Genomic DNA, 21,018 nt, shown 5'->3' with positions numbered 1-21,018 from the left:
TTTCTCAGATAACAGGAGAAAGTGTGCTCCTAGTGCAAGACATGATTAATAAATCTAGAAAGGAGCAGAGGAACATGATGGAATCCCAACATAGGAAACAAATGGAATCCATAAAACAGATGCAAATAGATTTCCAGGAGATGAAAAATTCCATTGAAAGTCTACACAGCAGAATGAGCCAAAGTGAGGACAGAATTTCAGATATAGAAGATAAAATGGCAATTAGTGACCAGGAAAAGAAAAATTGTTTCAAAATTATAAGGGAACATGAGAAAGTCAATCCAGCAGCTGCTAGATGATGCAAAGAAGAATAACATAAGACTGATTGGGCTCAATGAAGAAACAGGAGAGAGTGCAGATGACATAAAAAAAACTCTTCACAGAAGTAATGGCAGAAAACTTCCCAAGCAGGGAAAAGAACTTGACATACAGAGAAGTGAGCCATATAGGACTCCAAATAGCCTTGATCAAAAAAAATCTACACATAGGCATATAATTGTTAAGATTTCAGAAACTCAACAGAAAAACAAAGTTCTACAAGCAGTTAGAGAAAAGAAACAAATCACATACAAAGGAAAGCCCATCAGAATCACAGCAGACTTTTCAAAACAAACCATCAAGGCAAGAAGAGCCTGGAGTGACATATTCCAAGCCCTAAAAGAAAACAGCTTCCAACCCAGATTGATATATCCTACAAAACTATCTTTCAAAATTGATGGAGAAAAAAGATACTTTCATGACAAAGAGCACCTTAGGAACTTCATGAATACCAAACCAGCACTCCAAAGAATTTTACACAATATCCTAGGAACAGACATTGAGGATCACAACCCCAGGAAGCAAAGCAGAATGAACCCATCTGGCATGACAAGAAAGTAAATGTAAAGGGGGAGAACCCAACAAAAAGAAAAAGTCATGGCAATGATAAGTCAAGATGTTTCAGTTATAACCATCAACGTTAATGGTCTCAGTTCACCAATCAAAAGAAACAGACTGGCAGAATGGGTCAAGAAGCAAAACCCAACAATATGCTGCATACAAGAAACACACTTCATTCAAAAGGAAACTCATAGACTGAAAGTTAAAGGGTGGAAAACAATACTCCATGTGACAGGAACCCGAAAAAAAGCAGGAGTAGCTATCCTCTTTGCAGATCAAGTAGATTTCAAACCAACACTGATTAAGAGAGATGAAGAAGGACACTACATCCTTGTAAAGGGAAGAATCCAAGAGGAAGAGATGACAATCATAAATATCTATGCACCAAACACTAGTGCACCCAACTATATAAAACAAATACTAACAGATATGAAAAGTCATATATGCGCTAATACAATTGTAGTGGGGGACCTCAATACCCTGCTGTCATGAATAGATAGATCAACTAGACAAAAAATAAGTAATGAAATGCTAGAACTCAATTGAACTCTTGAACAAAAGAACTCAACAGATGTTTACACAGTCTTCCACTGCACAAAATCAGAATACACATTCTTCTCAGCTGCACATGGGTCATTCTCCAAAATAGACCACATACACACACATACAACATGTTTAAGTGACTGAAAAGGAATTAAAGTTATCCCCTGTATATTATCAGACCATAGTGCAATGAAATTGGAGAGCCATAGCAAAAGAAACTCAAAAAATTTCATAAACACATGGAAATTGAACAACACACTTCTGAATAACCAGTGGGTCATAGAGGAAATTAAAGAAGAAATCAGATAGTTCCTTCAATTAAATGACAATGACAATACAACTTATCAGAATTATGGGACACAATGAAAGCAGTCTTACAAGGGAAATTCATAGCAGTGAATAGGCATATTAGGAAAACAGAATGAGCCCAATTAAACTACCTGATACTGAACCTCAAGCTTCTAGAAAAAGAAGAGCAGGACAAACCCAAAGCTCATACAAGGGAGGAAATTATGAAGATCAGAGGAGAAATCAATGCAGTGGAGAATGAGAGAACGATACAAAAAATCAATGAAGCCAAGAGTTGGTTCTTCAAAAGAATCAACAAAATTGACAAACCGTTAGCCAACCTTGTCAGAAAAAGGAAAGAAAAGGCCCAAATCCATGCAATTAGGAATGAAAAGGGTGAAATTACAACAGATCCAGCAGAAATCCAGATGATCATCAATACCTACTTCCAGAACCTATAGGCCAATAAGATAGAAAACACAGAAGAAATGGACAGATTCCTAGATACATATGAATTACCAAATTTGAATGAAGAACACCTAAAAATTCTAAACAACCCAATATCAACCAATGAAATTGAAAATGTAATTAGAAACTTACCAACTAAGAAAAGCCCGGACCCTGATGGCTTCACTGCTGAATTCCACAAGACATTTAGAGAGGAACTGCTGCCACTACTGTTTAAACTCTTCAGTGAAATTGAAAGGGAAGCAACACTCCCAAATTCATTCCTGGAAGCAAGCATCACCTTGATCCCCAAAGCAGAAAAAGACCCAACCAAAAAGAAGAACTATAGGCCAATCTCACTAATGAACATAGATGCAAAAATCCTTAATAAGATAATGGCAAATAGAATGCAGAAGATCATCAAGAAGATCACACACCCTGATCAAGTGGGATTCATCCCAGGGATGTAGGGATGGTTCAACATATGCAAATCAATCAATGCAATATACTATATCAACAGAGCCAAGGACAAAAACCATATGATTATCTCTATAGATGCAGATAAAGCATTTGACAAAATCAACATGCATTTATGATTAAAAACCCTACAAAAATTGGAATAGATGGTCTCTACCTGAAACTGATAGAAGCCGTCTATGAAAAATCAACAGCCAATATCATACTAAATGGTCAAAAACTGAAATGCTTCACACTAAAATCAAGAACTAGACAAGGATGTCCACTATCACCACTCTTGTTCAATATAGTTTTGGAAATATTAGGCATGGCAATTAGACAAGAGAAAGAAATAAAAGGAATAAAGATAGGAAATGAAGAAGTCAAATTGTCATTCTTTGCAGATGACATGGTACTGTATATAGAAAACCCCAAGAATTCCACCAAAAGACTTCTAGACTTAATAACCAAATTCAGTCAAGTAGCTGGTTACAAGGTCAACACACAAAAATCAATAGCTTTCCTCTACACCAATGACAGACTCACTGAGAAAGAGAGCAAATAATTCCTTTCACAATAGCATCCAAAAAACTGAAATACCTAGGAATAAACCTAACAAAAGAAATCAAAGACCTCTTTGAAAATTATAGCACTCTGAAAAGAGATATTGAAGTTGATATTAGAAAATGGACGGACATCCCCTGCTCCTGAGTAGGAAGGATTAATATAATGAAAATGGCTATACTTACAAAACTGCTATATAAATTCAACGCAATTGCAATTGAGATGCCAGCAGCATTCACAGACCTTGAGAAAACAATCCAAAAATTCATTTGGAACAAGAAGAGATGCAGAATAGCAAAAGCAATTCTAGGTAACAGAGACATGGCAGGGTTTATCACAATCCCCAACCTGCAACTCCACTACAGAGCTACTGTGATAATAACAGCATGCTACTAACAAAGAAACAGACCTGAGGACCAGTGGAACATATTAAAAGATGCAGAAACAATGCCAGACACACTCAGCCACCTCATCTTTGGTAAAGGAGCCAAACACCCTCACTGGAGGAAAGATAGCCTCTTTAAAAATGGTGCTGGAAAAATTGGGTTTCAACTTGCCAAAGATTAAAACTAGACCTATATCTCTCACCATGCACTAAACTAAAATCAAAATGGATTAAAGGTCTAAACATTAAAATAAAAACTCTGAACCAGCTGGAACAGAGGTTAGGTAGAACCCTTGAAGACATCGGTGTAGGAAAAGATTTTATGAACAAAACCTCAGTTGCCCATGAACTAGCACAAACAATCAACAAGTGGGATCTCTTCTTATTAAAAAGCTTCTGCACAGCAAGAGAAACCACCAGCAGTGTGAAGAGAAAACCCACAATGTGGGAAAATATCTTCTGTTTTTCCTCAGGCAAAGGTCTGCTATCTCGAATCTATAAAGAATTTAAAAAGATTAGACCTCTCAAATTTAAAGATCCAATCCGAAAATGGGCATCTGAAATGGACAGACATTTCTCAGACAAAGAAGTAGAAATATCAAATAAATACATGAAAAAATGTTCAACATCACTGGTCATTTGAGAGATGCAAATAACAGCAATGCTGAGATTCCACCTCACTCCAGAAAGAATGGCTCCTGTCATGAAATCAACTAATAACAAATGCTGGTGGGGCTGTGGGGAAAGAGGAACCCTGCTACACTGCTGATGGGAGTGTAGACTGGTAGAAACCACTGTAGAACTCAGTATGGAGATACCTCAAAGAACTAGGACTGGAAATCCCATTTGACCCCTCTATTCCACTGCTGAGGATCTTCCCCAAAGAATTAAAAGAATCATACCACAGTGATATATGTGCACCCATGTTCATAGCAGCACAGTTTGTGATAGCTAAAACTTGGAAACAGCCCAAATGCCCATCAACTGGATACTGGATCATAAAATATGGTTTTTTAATAAAATGGAGTACTACTCAGCCATAAAAAATGAGAAGTTAGAGACATTTATAGCTAAATGGATGCACACTGAGGCGATACTCTTAAGTGAAATAAATAGGACACTCATGTATAAATACCAAATAGTTTCTCTGGTGTGAGAAACTGAAAGTGTAAATAAGGACTAAATGTATAATAGGTAATGTGAAATAGGAAGAAAAGGGGCAAAGGGGAAGGAAGTGGGAGGGCTAGTGGAAAGGATAGACGGGAATGGGATTAATATGAGAAAATGGAAAAATAGGAACAAAATCTTTGTATATAATGAGGAATGGAGGGGTTGAAGGGAGGGCTGGGCAAGGGTGAAAAATAAGAACCAAGAGAGACTATGTAAAGGTGCAAATTTCCAATGATGAATGTCATTATGTTGTATACCTAAAATGTACCAATCATTAGAATGAATAATTGATAATGCATAAAACAGGAAGAAAAGGTCCAAAGGTGTAGGGGTAGTGGGAGGGGCAGGGGAAAGGAAAGAAAGGAAAGGAAAAATGCTGAGAAATGGAAAAAATGGAAATAAAGTCTTTGTAAATAGAGAAGGGTGGAGGGGGTGAAGAGAGGGCTAGGAATGGGGAAAAAATAAGAACCAAGATGCATTATGTAAAGGTACACATTTCCAATGAGAAATGTAATTGTGTTGTATACCTAAAATTTACCAATAAAAGAATTTAAAAGAAAAATAAAAAATAAATGCATATGTTATTTGTAATGGCCTCTCATTTTATATATCTGTGATTCCTGGAAATGTCAATTGTATGAGGTTGTTGAAGAATAAAAATGAGGTGATACATGTGAATATATATGATGGTGTCTGATACCTATATTTGCACAGGATCTACCAAATAGATCAGTGCACAACGAACTTATTTTCATATGCTGCTCAATTTAATAAAATGAGAAAAATCTATTTTAGATGTTGGTAGAAAAGTGCCAGTGGGTTTAAAAAGTCAGCAGTAGTCTGTAGATCCTCACATACCAAGAATATTTACATTGTCATGTGCATATTACTGACTAAATGATTGTAAGATTCCAGTCCAGAAAATACATATAGAGTGGAGGAGCAAAATAAAAAGCACATGATTAAATTAATCATTTATTTCACTTAGGATTTTGTAATGTTTTCTGAATTAAAATAAGTACTCAATGTGAGAAATTTTTTTTAAATGGATAACTAAACTAATATCAAGACAAAATTTTAAACAATAATAAAATGAGTCAATACTTCCCATTTTCTTCACCTGAGTTTTTATTAAAATAAATATCATCAGATCAAACACTTGAATATCATCCAGTAAAAAGCTAATTTTATGTTATTTCACTTTGGTATCTACAAGCGATATTGCTAGCAGATTTCTCACTTTGACTGATTGAACCTCAGATGTTTTTCTTTTTCTTTCTTCTTTATTTAAAATGCAACACCCAATCTAGCCATTAACATTCATTCAGATTTAGTTTAACAATGAAATCAAAGCTTTCTCTAATGAAGACAGACAGTTATACATATATGCCACATTGTAAGGTTATATTACAATTTGAAGAAATGTTTGTAAGCTATGAAAAATGTTCTTATAACCACAAACTAATCAGTATATGCACAAATTTTGTGCAGGGACTTAACTAAAAACTCTGGTGGATAAGCATGCAACACACAAAACTTTCTGAAAAAAAAGATGAAAAATTTAAGACATGATATAGGGCTAAATTTAAGTGGGTCAAAAATACTGGAAAAGAAAGAAGGAGCTAAAAAGGGAAGACATTAGTTTGAATTTCCAAGAACAAGACATAACCCCAGGAGATGATCTGGTAAATTGTTGCATCACTTTTAGATTTTGTATTTCCTCATTGTAGAATTACATTAAACTCGTTATTAGTATGATTTAATAAGCTGATGGCAAGTGAAAGCACTAGCTATTCTCTATATTTTAAGTTTGGTTGCAATTTATTTCCTACTTCTGGTAACAGTACTGTGACAACTTTAAGATTTTTTTTCCCTTCTAATCCCTTCAATTGACAAAATACTTTATATTTTTTTGAGTAGAAAAAAATTTATTGAGAGAAAGAACGCTTCAGTGTAAGAGAGACAGAAGGGGGAAATCCTTTACATTTTTGATGAAGAATAATTCAGTAGGCTTGCAGGTCCTGTTGCCATAAATGTATGGAGATTTATCCCTTTCTTTCAATAAAATTTCAAGTTACACTTGCTGCCTTTAATTCAGCAATATCCTTTATAGAACTCTTTCTTCAATAGCTACAAGCTCTTTTGCATTCCATAATATCTGTATAGATGAACTTCCCCTCTCAGGAAAGCTTTTCTTCTTAACTGTCTAATTCTGTTATTTTTCTGCTACTAATGCCTTGGTTTGAAGGTCTTCCCTTTAGAGTAGTTTTCTGAGAAATTAAAGCCTACAATAGATAACTTCCCCTATGCTAGTGTAGTTATTGTCTCTGGAATAGGGATTAGACATGTCACATTAAAATACTGTATGACTTGAAAAAAATGTTAACTATTTAGTAAATATAGAAAAGATCATTTCTTGAAAAATTTAATTCACTACAAGGAACATTACCCATCCCTGGTATTTGGTACAGGAAGACAGAGTAATGCAGATATGGTTTTAGTTTTTAAAAATTTCAATGGAGTTTGAATTCTAGAAATTGATTTGTGTACCTGAAAAACTGTGTGAAGCCTGGGGTTGTGATGAAAATCTGTAATTTCATCACTCTGGGAGGTTGAGGCAGGAGTATCACAGGTTCCAGCTCAACCTGGGCAATTTAGCAACCTAGTATGACCCTGTCTCAAAATAAAAAGTGGACAGGGATGTAGTTCTGTGTCAATGCTCTGGACACAAACCCCAGTCCAACCCAAAAACCAGTAATAAATAAAATAAAATATCTCTTTAAACTGCTTATTTCCAAACCTAATTTTACACTCTACTAAGGATGATTATTAAACTATTAAGGACACAGATTTTAAAAATTGTTTTATAAATCTTAATTCAATTCCTAGTCCTACTGAGAAGACTCATAAATGACATATAGTGGTAAACATTTTTACTAACACTAACTTTAGAAATAAAAAATCTGTAATAAACACAATTTTTGAGTTATTAAAGTTTCATATTTTATAGCTTACTCATAATATTATTAAATTTTTAAAAAAACATTTTAAATAGTCTAAGAAAAAAGATGGATAGTACTTGGTTTTTCATGAATTATATCTGTGTAGTAAACATTTTCCATAAAATTCTTAGTTTAACCTATGCTAATAATTCCAAGAATTTAGAGAGAACAAAAATGAAATTATTTAATGTTTTGCTTTTAGTGATTTGAATAGATATTCAAGGCTCAAAACCCCAAACAGCAGAAGTAACACAAGAAGTCAGAAATTGCAAACAATATTAAGGGGCCACCCAGGAACCAATTTGATGACTCCTCAGTCTCTTCATGGCTGCCTTCATTTCCTGATTTCTCAGAGTGTAAATAATTGGATTGAGGAAGGGAGTGATTATAGTGTAAAATACAGAAAGAAACTTGTCTACAGAATAACTGTTGAATGGGAAAACATAGATGAAGATTGCAGGGCCGAAGAAGAGAGTAACTACAGTGATGTGAGCAGTCAGTGTGGACAGGGCCTTGGAGGACGCGCTGAAGGAGTGGTGCCACAGGGTGACCAACATGATGGTGTAGGATATGAGCAAGAGAATGAAGCAGACCAGGGACAGGAGCCCACTATCTGCAATCACCAAGAGCTCCAGGACGTAGGTGTCAGTGCAGGCAAGCTTGATGACCAGGGGGAGGTCACAGAAAATGCTGTCTACAACATTGGGACCACAGAAAGGCAAGCCCACTGTGAAAGCCATCTGGCTTGTGGTATGTATGAGGCCAACCGCCCATGAAAGCAGGAGGAACACAGTGAGCATCCTGTGGGTCATGATGGTTTTGTAGTGTAAGGGTTTGCAAATGGCAACATACCTGTCGATGGCCATGGCTATCAGGAGAGACATCTCGCCACCCCCAAAGAAGTGCATAAAAAACATCTGGACCATGCAGCCCCACAGTGAGATGGTCTTGCGTTTTCTAAGGAAATCTGCAATCAGCTTAGGAGTTGCTGAAGAGGAAAAACATAAGTCAAAAAATGATAAATTCGCCAGAAAGAAATACATGGGAGAGTGAAGGTGGTGATCAAATACCACAGATAGCACAATGAGGAGGTTTTCCACTATGACGGCTGCATAGAGAAAAAAGAAAATAGCAAAAAGGAAAATTTGAATTTCATGAGAACTTGAAAGTCCCAGCAAGATGAACTCAGAAATAGTAGAGTTTTTATTTAAGATGTCCATCTCTCCACTCACATAAGTTTGTCAGAAGTTATTTAAAAGAGAGGAAAACAGGAAATTTCGGTAAATGATGCACCTCATCCATAGCTTAGCACTGCTTGCCATTATTTATACAGGTCATTAATTTTGACATATCCTGTTTGAATTGTGACTGTTGAAATTCTTTCATATTTTGTATTTGAAGATAATTCACTGGAAACAAAAACAAGAGAAGTTTTGGTGAATATGGAGCTACTTACATCAAATATGCCTCTAGGTTAATGTATGTTTGTATTGAAACTCAGCCTACACTTTCTGCATTATTCTGATTTTTTAATTCACTTCACCTTTGGTTTCTTTTATGAATAAAAATATTCCTTTGCATTGTGATCAAGTAGAAATCCAGATAATGAATCTCTAGAAGGTACTTCAACTTTTTATAATTGTGGAATTAAAGGGTTTAGTCTCTAAAATATTATGAGACATCTAATGTTGCAGGAAGTTTATTTGAAGGACGGTTTACAAGTACTTACTCTGTTTCTGCAGCATTATTTAGTTTTCATGAATCTCTAAACAGCAGATAGCTGAGACAAACATGACTTTTATTTTCTAATTCTTTACAACGTGAAGGATGAAAAAATTTTCATTTTACTTGGAGTTCTGTGTTCCTCTCAAATGAGTGATTATTTTATCGATGAAATGGAAATAAACTGATCATTACACTTTTCCTGAAATATGTGTTGTTATGTTGGAACACCGTGCAATCTGAAATCTGCTTTTTAAATTTCTGTTGCAAAGGAGAATGTGCCCTGGTGTTTTATAACTCAATGAAGCTTGTAGGGTATTTCTGATGGGAATTAATGGAATGTCAATTAGAAGCAGAGAAATGACAAGAACATTATCAGTAGGAAATAATCAAAACATGTGGCAGCTATAGCCCCACTGGGTCATGTTAAAGTTTTTAATTTGACGTTTTATCAATGGTAGTGATAGTAACATACGTTTATTAGGCATAATGAAAATAAGAATCCCTGAGAAGTTATTAGAAACCTTAATATAATTTGACACAAATGTTTAGAAGAAATTGATGCTCAATAAGAATTTGAAAAGTGAGATTATACCACTTTTGTATCTGCACATTTTTTGTATCTGCACATTTATTGATTCAGAAGAATTATATATAGAAAAAGTATATTATCAACAGAAAATATTTTTCAGGAAATACGGTGCTTAAGTAACAGGCCTTCATTTTGTCTCACATTCCAGTTTCTCTAGGGAAATGTACTTTCAAATAAAAGAAAGGAGTAACTTATTGTGATCTTGTATTGATAGTTATTCATTTTTCCCAAAATGTGGTTCATGTGTTTCTATTTTTCATTAAGACTTTATGTAGGATAAAATATATAATCATAAAATCTTCCCATTTTAGTTTCTCTTATACATTAAAACAAAGCATAGGATTACTGAGGCACATTAAAATTAAAATAATAAGACTTTAATTTTACAAAATAAATACAACTGATGGCCAAATACACTTCCATTAGGTTATCCCCAGTTCATCCAGTGGTGGAACAAAACATCAAGAAAAGCAAGTAAAATTTCTAAAGAGAGCAAAATATCATTTAAGACAATTTTTTCCTATTAGAGTCTGTAGTAAAGAAAGAAAAAATTGAAGGAATGTTATTTTTCTGTGGACATGTATCTAGAGGATAAATCCCAGAGAAAAGTAAATTAGAAATATAGGATAACTGGAAAAGGGAGAACAGGGTAAACATATAGAAAGACATTATGAAAAATAGGAACAAAGATGAGGAGAAAGAGGAACATTAGTCACAGACCTGGAAGTGCCCTAAGGTCATGAGGAGAGATTCAGAAAAGGGGGAGAAAGAGGAATATCATGAGGGAGGTGCGTAGAAAGAGATCCTAAGAGGTTTTAAATTGTTGATTTTTAAATTTTGGGTTTTTTAATTTTAACTTTTAATTGTCTTATAGTTTGGGGGGATCTCACTCCTCAATGTTACACTGTGCTTTACAATTAGAAAAAGTAATAATGGAGACATTAACTTGCTAAAAAAAGATCATTCAGAAAACTTTGTTTTCTTAGGTGATTTTATAGTATTATACAAAGATGGAACTTTTTGTATAGTCTGTTAGAAGTACTGTTACTTTTTTTATTTTAACTAATTTTAACTGATATGTAAGATAAAAATTGTTTATGATTGTAGTATCATAATTTTCTACATAAACATTGCCTAATAATTAAATTGGATTAAATATATTTACCTACTCACATATTTACATTATTTGTCTTGAAAAATTTTAAATCCTTTTTCATAGCTTTTAGAAATGTAAAGTGCATTATTATCTATAGAAATATATAATACATTAATGTTATCTATAGTCAATGAACTACAATAGTACACAGAGCTTCTTTCTCCTATTTAATTATATCTTAGTGACCATTGATCATCATTTTCCCATCTCTGCCTTACTCCTGTTTGTCTTGAGATCTAGTAACCACCATTCTACTGTCAACATCCATGGGATACATATTTTGTATTCCAAATATAAGCTCATGCAGTACTGTTTTTATTTGCTTCACTTACTTCAATGAACATAAGTGATCTACAGTTCCATCTATGTTGTTGCAATGGCACATTATAATTTCTTATGGCTTCATAGTAGTCCATTGTATATATACTACAGTTTTTTTATCTATTCATCAGCTAATGGTCACATAGGTTGTTTCCTCTTTGTTGGCTGCTATGAATAGTCAACATGCTGAATTTTTGTCTCTTGAATTTATAACAAGGATTAAGATGTGCTTTATAATTTGGTAGTTCTACTTTTCAATTTTTTTTTCCAGGGATGGAACTTACAACCTTGCACTTGCAAGGCAGGCAGGGTGTCACTGAGCTAAATCCCCAGCACTCTACTTTTCGATTTTTGAAGACTCTTGATAACTTTTCTACAATGGCTTCACTAATTTACATTTCTACAAACAGTGCAAGTGTTTCCTTTTTTCCACATTCTCACCAGCACTTGCTAGCTTTAGTCTTTCTGAGAATAGCTATTCTAAAGGGGTGACATTATATCCCTATTCTATTTTTTAAAAAGTTTTTTATTTTAATATGATACAAATAGATATTAATAAATATAAATGCCATTATATGAAAATTAATTTTCATAACAAAAATGTTTAGAGAATAGCAATGGTAAATATTCATGTACCCTATTCTACAATAATTACATCTAAATGTATACATGAAAGATAAAAACAAAGAAATCTAAGTTAAATGCCAGTCTCACTGTGTAGATCAGCATGTACATGGTATTTTTTCTGAAGCTTTTCAAGTTACAATTTATGGACAATATTATGAACAAAACATAACTATACATAAATGACTTTAAACCATGAAAAACTTATCAATCAATACTGAGATCAATATCTGTAGATCTATCTATCTATCTGTCATCTATCTCTATTTCTATTATATCAAAGGCTGCCTAGAAACCCTTTGAGCTACATCTTCAAATAGAGATGCACATTTGCATATGTCATAATATTCTGGGTGACAGTGTTTCCTAACATTTCTTTAACTTTTAAAACAATTTTAGTGCACATTAATTATACAGGATAGTGGCTATGATTTGTCATATTAACATGTACAAATATACTGACTTCCTCCATCACCCACTTTTCCTTTTCTGCTGTATTCTTTGATCACCTTCCTCTTCTCTAATTGTCTTCTTCTATTTTCATATAAATTATCTTTTTTTAAATTAAAAAGTACATTCTAGATTCCTCATATGAAAGAAAATATGTGATATTTTAACTTTTCAAGTCTGGCTTATTTCAGTTAACATGATGGTCTCCACTTCCACCCATTTCATTCTGAATGATATGATTTCATTCTTTTTTATGTCTGATTAACTTTCAATTATATATGCATCTCTTTTTTCAATATCTATTCACTTGCAGATGGACATGTAGGCTGATTCCATATCTAGGCTATTGTAAATAACTATGAAATATACATGAGTAGGTAAATATGTCTATAGTACCCTGACTTTAATTCTTTTGGTAATATATAAGGGATCTAGTTTCAATGTCTTCATATGGATCTACAGTTTTGTGTGCCCCATTTGTTAAAAGGCTGTCTTTTCTGTAACATTTATTCATGACCACTTTGTCAACAATCAGATGGTTGTAGTTCTGTGGGATTTCTCCTGTTCTCTGTCTTTTCCATTGGTTTATGTGTCTTTGTTTGTTTATGTGCTGTCTTTGTTACCATGGCTGTGTAGAATATTTTGAAATTGTGTACTGTGTCCTCTAGTACAGCTGTTTTGCACAGGACTGACAACTATTCTGGATCTTTTGTACTTTCATATGAATTTTAGGATTTTTTTACTTATATAAAAAATGTCATTAGTATCTTATGAAATTGCATTGAATATATAGATCTCTTTCAGTAATGGGGATATTTTTAAGAATATTAATTGTGCCAACCCGTAAGCAAGGGATGTATTTCTATTTTCTAGTTTTGTCTTCAATTTCTTTCTTCTGTGTTCTGTATTTTCCATTGGTCTTTTTCCTTCTCAATTCCATTCAAAATAGGTTTCTAAAAGCCTATAGTAAGATGAACAGTTTCCATGATTTCTCTTTCACTATGTACACTTCTATTGTATTGAAAAGCTACTGATTTTTTTATATTGACTTTGCATCATTCCACTTTACTGAATTTCTTCAATCAAAATGTATTCTGGTAGATTTTTAAGGGTCTTCTAAGTATATAAACATGACATCTTCAAACAGAAATAATTTGACTTTATTATTCCTCTTTTTGTCCCTATTATTCTTTGTCTTGCTTAATTGGTCTGACTAAAATTTAAAGTACCATATTGAACACAAGTGGCAAGAGTGGTCCTTCCTGGCTCTTTCCTGAGTTTTGAGAAAGTGTTATCAGTTTTTCCACATTGAGTATGATGTAGGTTATAGGTTTGTCATATTAAACATTAATTGTGTTGATAGAATTGTTCTATATTTAGTTTTGCAGGTTTTTAAAAAAGCATGAAGAGTTGTTGAATTTTGTCAAAATATTGTTTCTTCATCTATGGATATGAAGAGAGGATGTTTATCTTTGTTTTCATTTATGTGACTGCAATCTTGGATAAACTAACTTAATCATGGTGTATGATCTTTTAAACGTGTTGGTGGATTCTGTTGCCCGCATCTCATTGAAGATTTTTCACCTATGTTCTTCTTGGACAGTGGTCTATGGTTGAATAGCAGAGGTGATGTGGACATCCTTGTCTTGTTCCTGATTTTAGGAACTTTTATTTTTTTCTCCATTTAGTATTATCCTGGCTATAGGTTTGTCATATATAGCTTTGGTCATATTCAGATATGCTCCTTTCATAACTATTTTCTTCAGGGTTTTTATTATGAAGAGGTGTTGGATTTAGTTGAAAGCCTTTTCTGCATCTATTGATATGATCATATGATTTTTACCTTGCTTCTGATTATGTGATTACATTTATTGACTTACATATGTTGAACCATTCTTACTTCTCTTGGATAAAACCTATTTGATCATGATGTATGATATTTCATTAATGTGTTGCATTCTATTTGCTAATGTCTTGTTGAAGATTTTTGCACCTATGTTTATTAAGTAGATTAGCCTAAAATTCTCTTTTTAATTGAATCTTTAGCCAGTTTGGAGTTCAGGTTGATACTGGCTGCCATAAATGTGTTTGAGAGCACCCAATGCTTTTCAATTTCTTTGAAGAGATTGATGAGTATATGTGATAGAACACCTTTAAAGGTTTTGTAGAATTTAATCATGAGGGCTGGGGATTTAGCACAGTGGTTCCGGTGCCTGCCTCGCAAGTGCAAGGTCCCAAGTTTGATCCCCGGTACCAAAAAAAAAAAAAAAAAAAAGAATTTAATCATGAATCCATCAGGTCCTGGGTCTTTTAGTTGGTAGATTCTTTATTACTGTGTCAATTTCATTATTATTGGGCAGCTAAGCAAGTTATGTCTTCTTGTGTTAATTTTTGTAATTTGTATATGTCCAGAAATCTGTATATTTCTTTAAAATTTGCAAATTTTTTGGAATTTAATTTGCAAAGTACTTACTATCTTCTGAATTTCCACAGTATCTGTTGTGATTTCACTTCTAATTACATATCTGTGAGTCTTTTCTCACTTTATCTTGCTATGTCTGATCTATTCTGTTAATTCTTTCAATGAACCAGCTCTTCGATTCTTTGATTTTTTGTCTCAATTTCATTGATTTCTACTCTGATCTTTATATTCTCCCTCATTAATGTCCATTTGGGGATGGTTTATTGTTGTTTCTCAAGGATCTTAAAATTACTCATAAGGTTGTCTATTTGAGCTTGTTCTGTTTTCCTAATGTGAACATTGAATATGATGAATTTTCCTTCTAGAGATGATTTCATAGTGTCTAACGGGTTTCAACAGGTTGTACAGTCATTGTCATTAACTTTTAGAAATTTTTTAATTTCTTCTTTGATTTCTCATGGGACCCATCATTTGGTTAGGAGTATATTGTTAATTTTCCAGGAGCTTTTGCAAAAATTTCTTCTGTCATTGATTTCTATGAACAGTGGCCTGATAGTATGCATTTGGGTAATTTCTATCCTTTTATACTTAGTTAAGCAGGATTGTGGACTAGTATGTGATCTATTTTGGAAAAAGTCCCATGTGCTGCTGAAAAGAATGTATACTCTGATGTAGAGGGGTGGAATACTCTGTATATATCCATTAAGTCCATATGTTCAAGGGTGTGGTTCACCTATTTTTCTTCACTGGCTTTTTGTTTAGTTGATCAGTCTCTTTGCAAAAGTGGGGTGTTAAAATCCGCTACCATGACTGTGTTAGTGTTTACTTGATCTTTTAATTTCATCAGTTTTTGTTTTATGAAGATAAGTGCTCCAGTATTTGGTGCATATATGTTTATAAATGTTATCTCTTCTAATTGGATTGTTCTCTTAACTAGTATGTAGTAACCTTCTTTGTCTCTTCTAATCAGTTTTACATTGAAGTTTAACATGTCTATTATTAAAATTGCTAACACTGCTTGTTTTGGGCATCCTGATGCACAAAATATTGTTTTCTACTATTTAATTTTTACTTTATGAATAACTTTTTGGATTAGATGAGTTTCTTGAATGTAACAGATCATTGAATTATGTTTTTTGATCCAGTTTTGCAGTCTATGTATTTTAATTGAAACGTTGAGGCTATTATTATTAAGAGATATTACTGAGATGTGCTGGTTATTTATTAACATTACTTTCTTTATAAATCATCTTTTGTTGTATCCTTTTTCTATTTCCTGATGTTTTTGTTCCTCTTGGTTCATTGATCTGACTAGTTTCTTCTGTTTAACTGTGTTCAATTTATTGTTTGTATTGAAAATATTCTTGAGCATTTTCTCTAGAGTTGGTTTAGCACTCATTTGTCTTCTGAGCTAATACTTTTCATGGAGATACCTTATTTCTTTGAAGGATATGTTTGCTTGGCAAATGAATCTGAGTTGCAAGTTATTTGCTCCTAAGGCTTGAAATGCTTCACTCCAAGCTCTACTGGCCTTTAGTGTTTGTGTTGAGAAATCTTCTGTGATTCTAATTGGTATAGCTTTATATGTAATCTTTTGTTTTTTTCTGGCTGCTTTTAAAATTTGGTTCTTTTTCTTTTGTTAGGTTTTTATGTTTATTTTAGGGGGGTGTTGCTGGATATCTGATAATTTCATAAGGATATGCCTTAGTGAGCTTCTTTTTCCATTATAATTGTTTGGTGTTCTCTAAGCGAGGATTATTTGTATTTCAAATTCTTTTCTAATATTTGAGAAATTTTCTTCTATGAGTTCTGTAAGCATTTTAGTAAATATATCTGTGCTTTTAGTTTTTCTCTAATTCAGATAACCCTTAGAATGGTCTTCTTGTTGTTATCTAGTCGCTGCTGGATAGTTTTCTCTTGTTCCTTTCTTTTTTTTAGATTTTTTATTCTAATTCACTATTTTATCCTCAATATCAGACACTGTGTCTTCACAGTGGTCATTTCTGCAAGGTATGAATTCTATACAGTTTTTTTTTAATTTCAGGTATTTCTGTCTAACATCTTTTCAAGAATTCCATAGTAACTTTCAGCTTCCCTGGTCACCAAGTACAAATTTACATGCAAAGGGAAGAGTCTTTGGCTGGAGTTCACTCAGACAGACTTTTTCAGTAAACTGCCAGGGCTGACATGAAACCAAAGTTTATTCAGGCTTATGGAGACCCTTGAGAAGTCCACAGTGGTAGGGGTGGGAGGGACAAGCAACTGGCTTGTGTGTACGGGTCACAGCAAGTTCTGCATAATTCAACTAATTCTCTCCTGAGCTGAGTCTATGTGTACAATCATGTGCTTCAGCTCAGGGTCAAGATCCACTTCTGCTGCTGACAGAATTACCAGATCTCAAAGGTGTGTGAAGCTCTGGTCCTTGTTGTAATTCCAACCTAAATATTACAGTGTATATGTTTCAGTAGGCTGTTTCAGCGGCATTCTATGGGGACCACACTTGGTCAGAGGACAGATGCTAACCAGAACAATGTGGCGATAGTCACAATTTCAGGAGAAAGAAAAGTGCAGACACTCATATTTCCCTAGGTCACAAGCTCAGGGATAACTTTCACAGGTTGGCTCCTCACTACAGCACTAGGCTTATATGCTTAGAAATGCTGAACAGTCTGAAATACCATCCATATATGAAGCTCCCAGATCGACCACACAAGTTCAGCCTGCTTTTTTTTCTTTGAATTTGTTTTCATACCAAGTTTTGCCCACTAAATTCTGCCTATTTTTAAGTCTGCTTCTTATACCCCTCCCCCAGCTGCAGCTCCCAAAGGCTCCATCAAGATGATTCTTCCAGATCTCTGTTCCAATATCTCGAATTTCTGGTTTCTTCCAAATCTCAGCTGTAAAACACTGAACCTCTCTGTATTCCTTCACTCACTTTAATGAGTAGCTTTTACTGGACTGTTTTAATGCCTAGTCACTGGGAGGCTGGAAACTGTAGCCTGCTCCTAACCACCATCTTGGCTTTCTTCTAACATTTCATTATTATAAGAGAAGGACTGTTTCCTTTCACTTTCCAATAATAACTTCTTCACTGCTCTTCTACTCCATCAATGAATTCCTCACTATCCTTCCAGGCTTTTTTGTTTCTTGTTTCCAAACTAAATACCATTAAAATTTTTGTTACATTATCATTCCCATATTAGTGTCTAGTTCTGTTTCATTTATTTTTAACTCCATGAAGATCACTCCGTAATATACATTTTAAAACAAGAAATTACTTTTAATTATTGTACTTCTTCATGAATTTGTGTATTTGGGCAGCATTCCAACAGTGATACACTTTTTTCATGTGATATTGTCTTTGATTTTGTTCAGGATAGCAAACATGGCATGAATGGATAGCAAATAGATTGTAGAATTGTAGACAATTCAGGGACTTTTTGTTAGTATTGCACAATGTAAGACTCAAAATCTTACCTTATTGAACAACAAATTACTGCCATTGAAATCATATTGCAATCAGCTGTTTGAAATAAAAAAACAGGAAAGAAACCAAAGAGAATGAAAGACACATTAAAAGCTGAGACAGAGAGTAGAGAGGTAGCTCTCAAATTTAATATTTAGTGGCTCACATAGAGGTAATGATACATATTAAAGGAATAGCTGGGGTGGGGCTCTATTCTAATACCTGTTCCTGTTTGCCTTTTTGTCTCCCTTTCCCAACCTCAACTCCAGCCTTGACCTCCATGAGGCACGTTAGCTCACTGCTTTCTAGGATTGCAGAATTCTTCTTCTCTTCTCTTGTAATTTGTGAATTCATTTGTGATTGTGAGCTTAGTCATACTTAGTTACTCTAAAATTGTCTGCTTATTTTTGCTTATTCCAAGCTGAATGATTATAGGAAATAACACTATGAAGTAGCACTATCCTAGTGCTAGTGATATCAGTTCATGGTGTCTTTATTTGTGACTTCAATCTTACTTATATGAAACATAGGAAGGCTAAATAAGTAAACATCCAGCTTCTTTACATGTGGAATTGTAATATTAATGCATAAGGTACAAAATAACATCCACTGCTGAATATTATTTATCTGTATACTGTCTCTTCCTTTAATGCAGAAATGCAATATTATGGTAAGAAGACATCAGGTAAAAAGTAGCACCTACCACTTCTTTAACATGTACATCTTTTCTTTCTTTAAGTTTTTTTATTTTATCTTTTTAGATAGGTGTTTAATCTTATGATAGTGTTGTTTTTTTCATTTCCAGGCAAAGAGAACTCCATTTAGGATTTGGAAATCATAAGCAAAATTATGATTAGATCTTGAAATAGAAATCACCACAATATAGAGGAAAGTAGCACATTATCATAATAAATAATTGAATCTGCCACAAACAACTGTGTGTACCAACATTCCTCATTGGACTACTAGGTGCAAACTAAATACCTATTTAGTTGTTAAACTATCTTAAGGAAAAATAGAAGCACTGTTATTCACTCATCTTTTTTCATCCATAAGGAAATTGTTGTAGAAATCTATTACCTTCAAAATATGCACACTCTACCTGGCCAGATAAGACTATCAAATCATAGGAAAGAGATTCTCTCTTTGATAAATCTGTTTCTTGGACTAAAATAGAAAATTGTTATATGTGCACAGACTAAAAATCATGTTTTAAAATATGTTCTATTATAAAGCAGTCATTTATTGAAATCTAGTTCCAAATAAAAGGAATTGATTAGATAATAAATGATTTATTGTGCATCAAAATTTAGACGGTTGAAAAGAAAATGGCATACTATTAAATACAAGTAAATATAGGGTGTTGCTATTTTAACACATGTGACAAGATTAAAGACCAAAAAATGGTAAAATAAAGCAAAGAAAAAAAACAGTATGAAAAACACAATTAACAACAAATGTCTATTTAGCACAGCAAACTTAGAATTCTTTTCCCCTAGGACTATTTTGGAGAACACAGATGCTGGTTATTGGAATGTATGGTCGGCTAGAAACTTCATCAGGAGGGATAAAAGAGAATCTCTTGGTTAAAAAAGTGAAGAAACTATTTTAAAGTAACTAATAGCATTCTCAGAAAATACAAAGAAATTATATTAAGTAGTTAATAGGATTTTCACAATGTCCCACATCTTTTATTTTATTGCCAGTACTGTTGAAAAGATAGTGTTGTGAATACATCTGAAACCAAAAAATATTTCTTGGCTTTGCTCTTTTTTTTCTTAACACTCTTTTTAAAATTTCTCTTAATATGTGAAAACTTACAGACAGGTGCACATGTTTAAATTCATGAATTGAATTTTTCCTCTATGGATTTATATTTAGAATCAATAGTTTTTCCAAACAACTAAATATATCTGAATCTTTAAGGCTTTTTTGGACACTTTCTAGTCAACATCATCAGAGAAAGTGACTTTTCTTTTTTCTATTTTTAAAAATTAGTTTTTGCTTTAATTGAATTTTATTCAAATAAATTCTCACAGAATGTGTTATTGGGTTTTAGTGTCTTTGCTAAACATAAAGAATGCTTTAGAGCTGTCTCTGTGTTTTCATGTTTCAATCTTTGTTTTGTTCACCCTGTGTTTTTACTTGAATCTTATTTTATGTCTACTTCTCAGGTGACAGTAAGTAATGCTCTTGTACTTGGAGAAGTCTGAGGAAGCAGGTGACAAATGATGATTTGGAGCTGAAAAGTCTTTTGTTCTTTGAATAGGAAAAAATGGGACTGGTGAGCCAATAGGACTAAGTTCCAAGTAGTAGATGGGATACAAAACCCCCAAGCACTAGATAGAGACCCCAGTGCTAAAGATGTCCTTTCTGGAGATCTGAGGAAATCACTCTTTTGGAAAAGAACATTACAGAAGAATGACACAGATTTTGTACACTGAGAATAATTCTTACACTGAAATTGTTTGCTTATTTTAAGTTGTATGCACTGGCTGCCAAGAAAAACTATAATGTATAAGGCTAAATAG

At 33.6% G+C, this 21,018-nt stretch overlaps 1 protein-coding gene across 1 annotated transcript; it reads right to left on the bottom strand.

Moving 5' to 3' along the window:
* Positions 1 to 8,012: 8,012 nt before the first annotated feature.
* Positions 8,013 to 8,954, bottom strand: LOC101705002 (olfactory receptor 4K13-like). The gene has a single exon (XM_004865111.3). It carries the CDS (start codon positions 8,952 to 8,954, stop codon positions 8,013 to 8,015), a length of 942 nt encoding a protein of 313 aa, XP_004865168.2.
* Positions 8,955 to 21,018: the final 12,064 nt, after the last annotated feature.

Source organism: Heterocephalus glaber, unplaced genomic scaffold (genome assembly GCF_053883595.1).
Source record: "Heterocephalus glaber isolate CG9 unplaced genomic scaffold, H.glaber_assembly_v1.0 deba00001662, whole genome shotgun sequence".
Classification (NCBI taxonomy): domain Eukaryota; kingdom Metazoa; phylum Chordata; class Mammalia; order Rodentia; family Bathyergidae; genus Heterocephalus; species Heterocephalus glaber.
The sequence above is the reverse complement of the archived record's forward strand: the minus strand, read 5'-3'. Positions and strand labels throughout refer to the sequence as shown.

What these genes read in the sequence shown, in the direction of transcription:
- LOC101705002 (XM_004865111.3), bottom strand. Translation starts at nt 8,954, where the DNA reads ATGGACATCTTAAATAAAAACTCTACTATTTCTGAGTTCATCTTGCTG.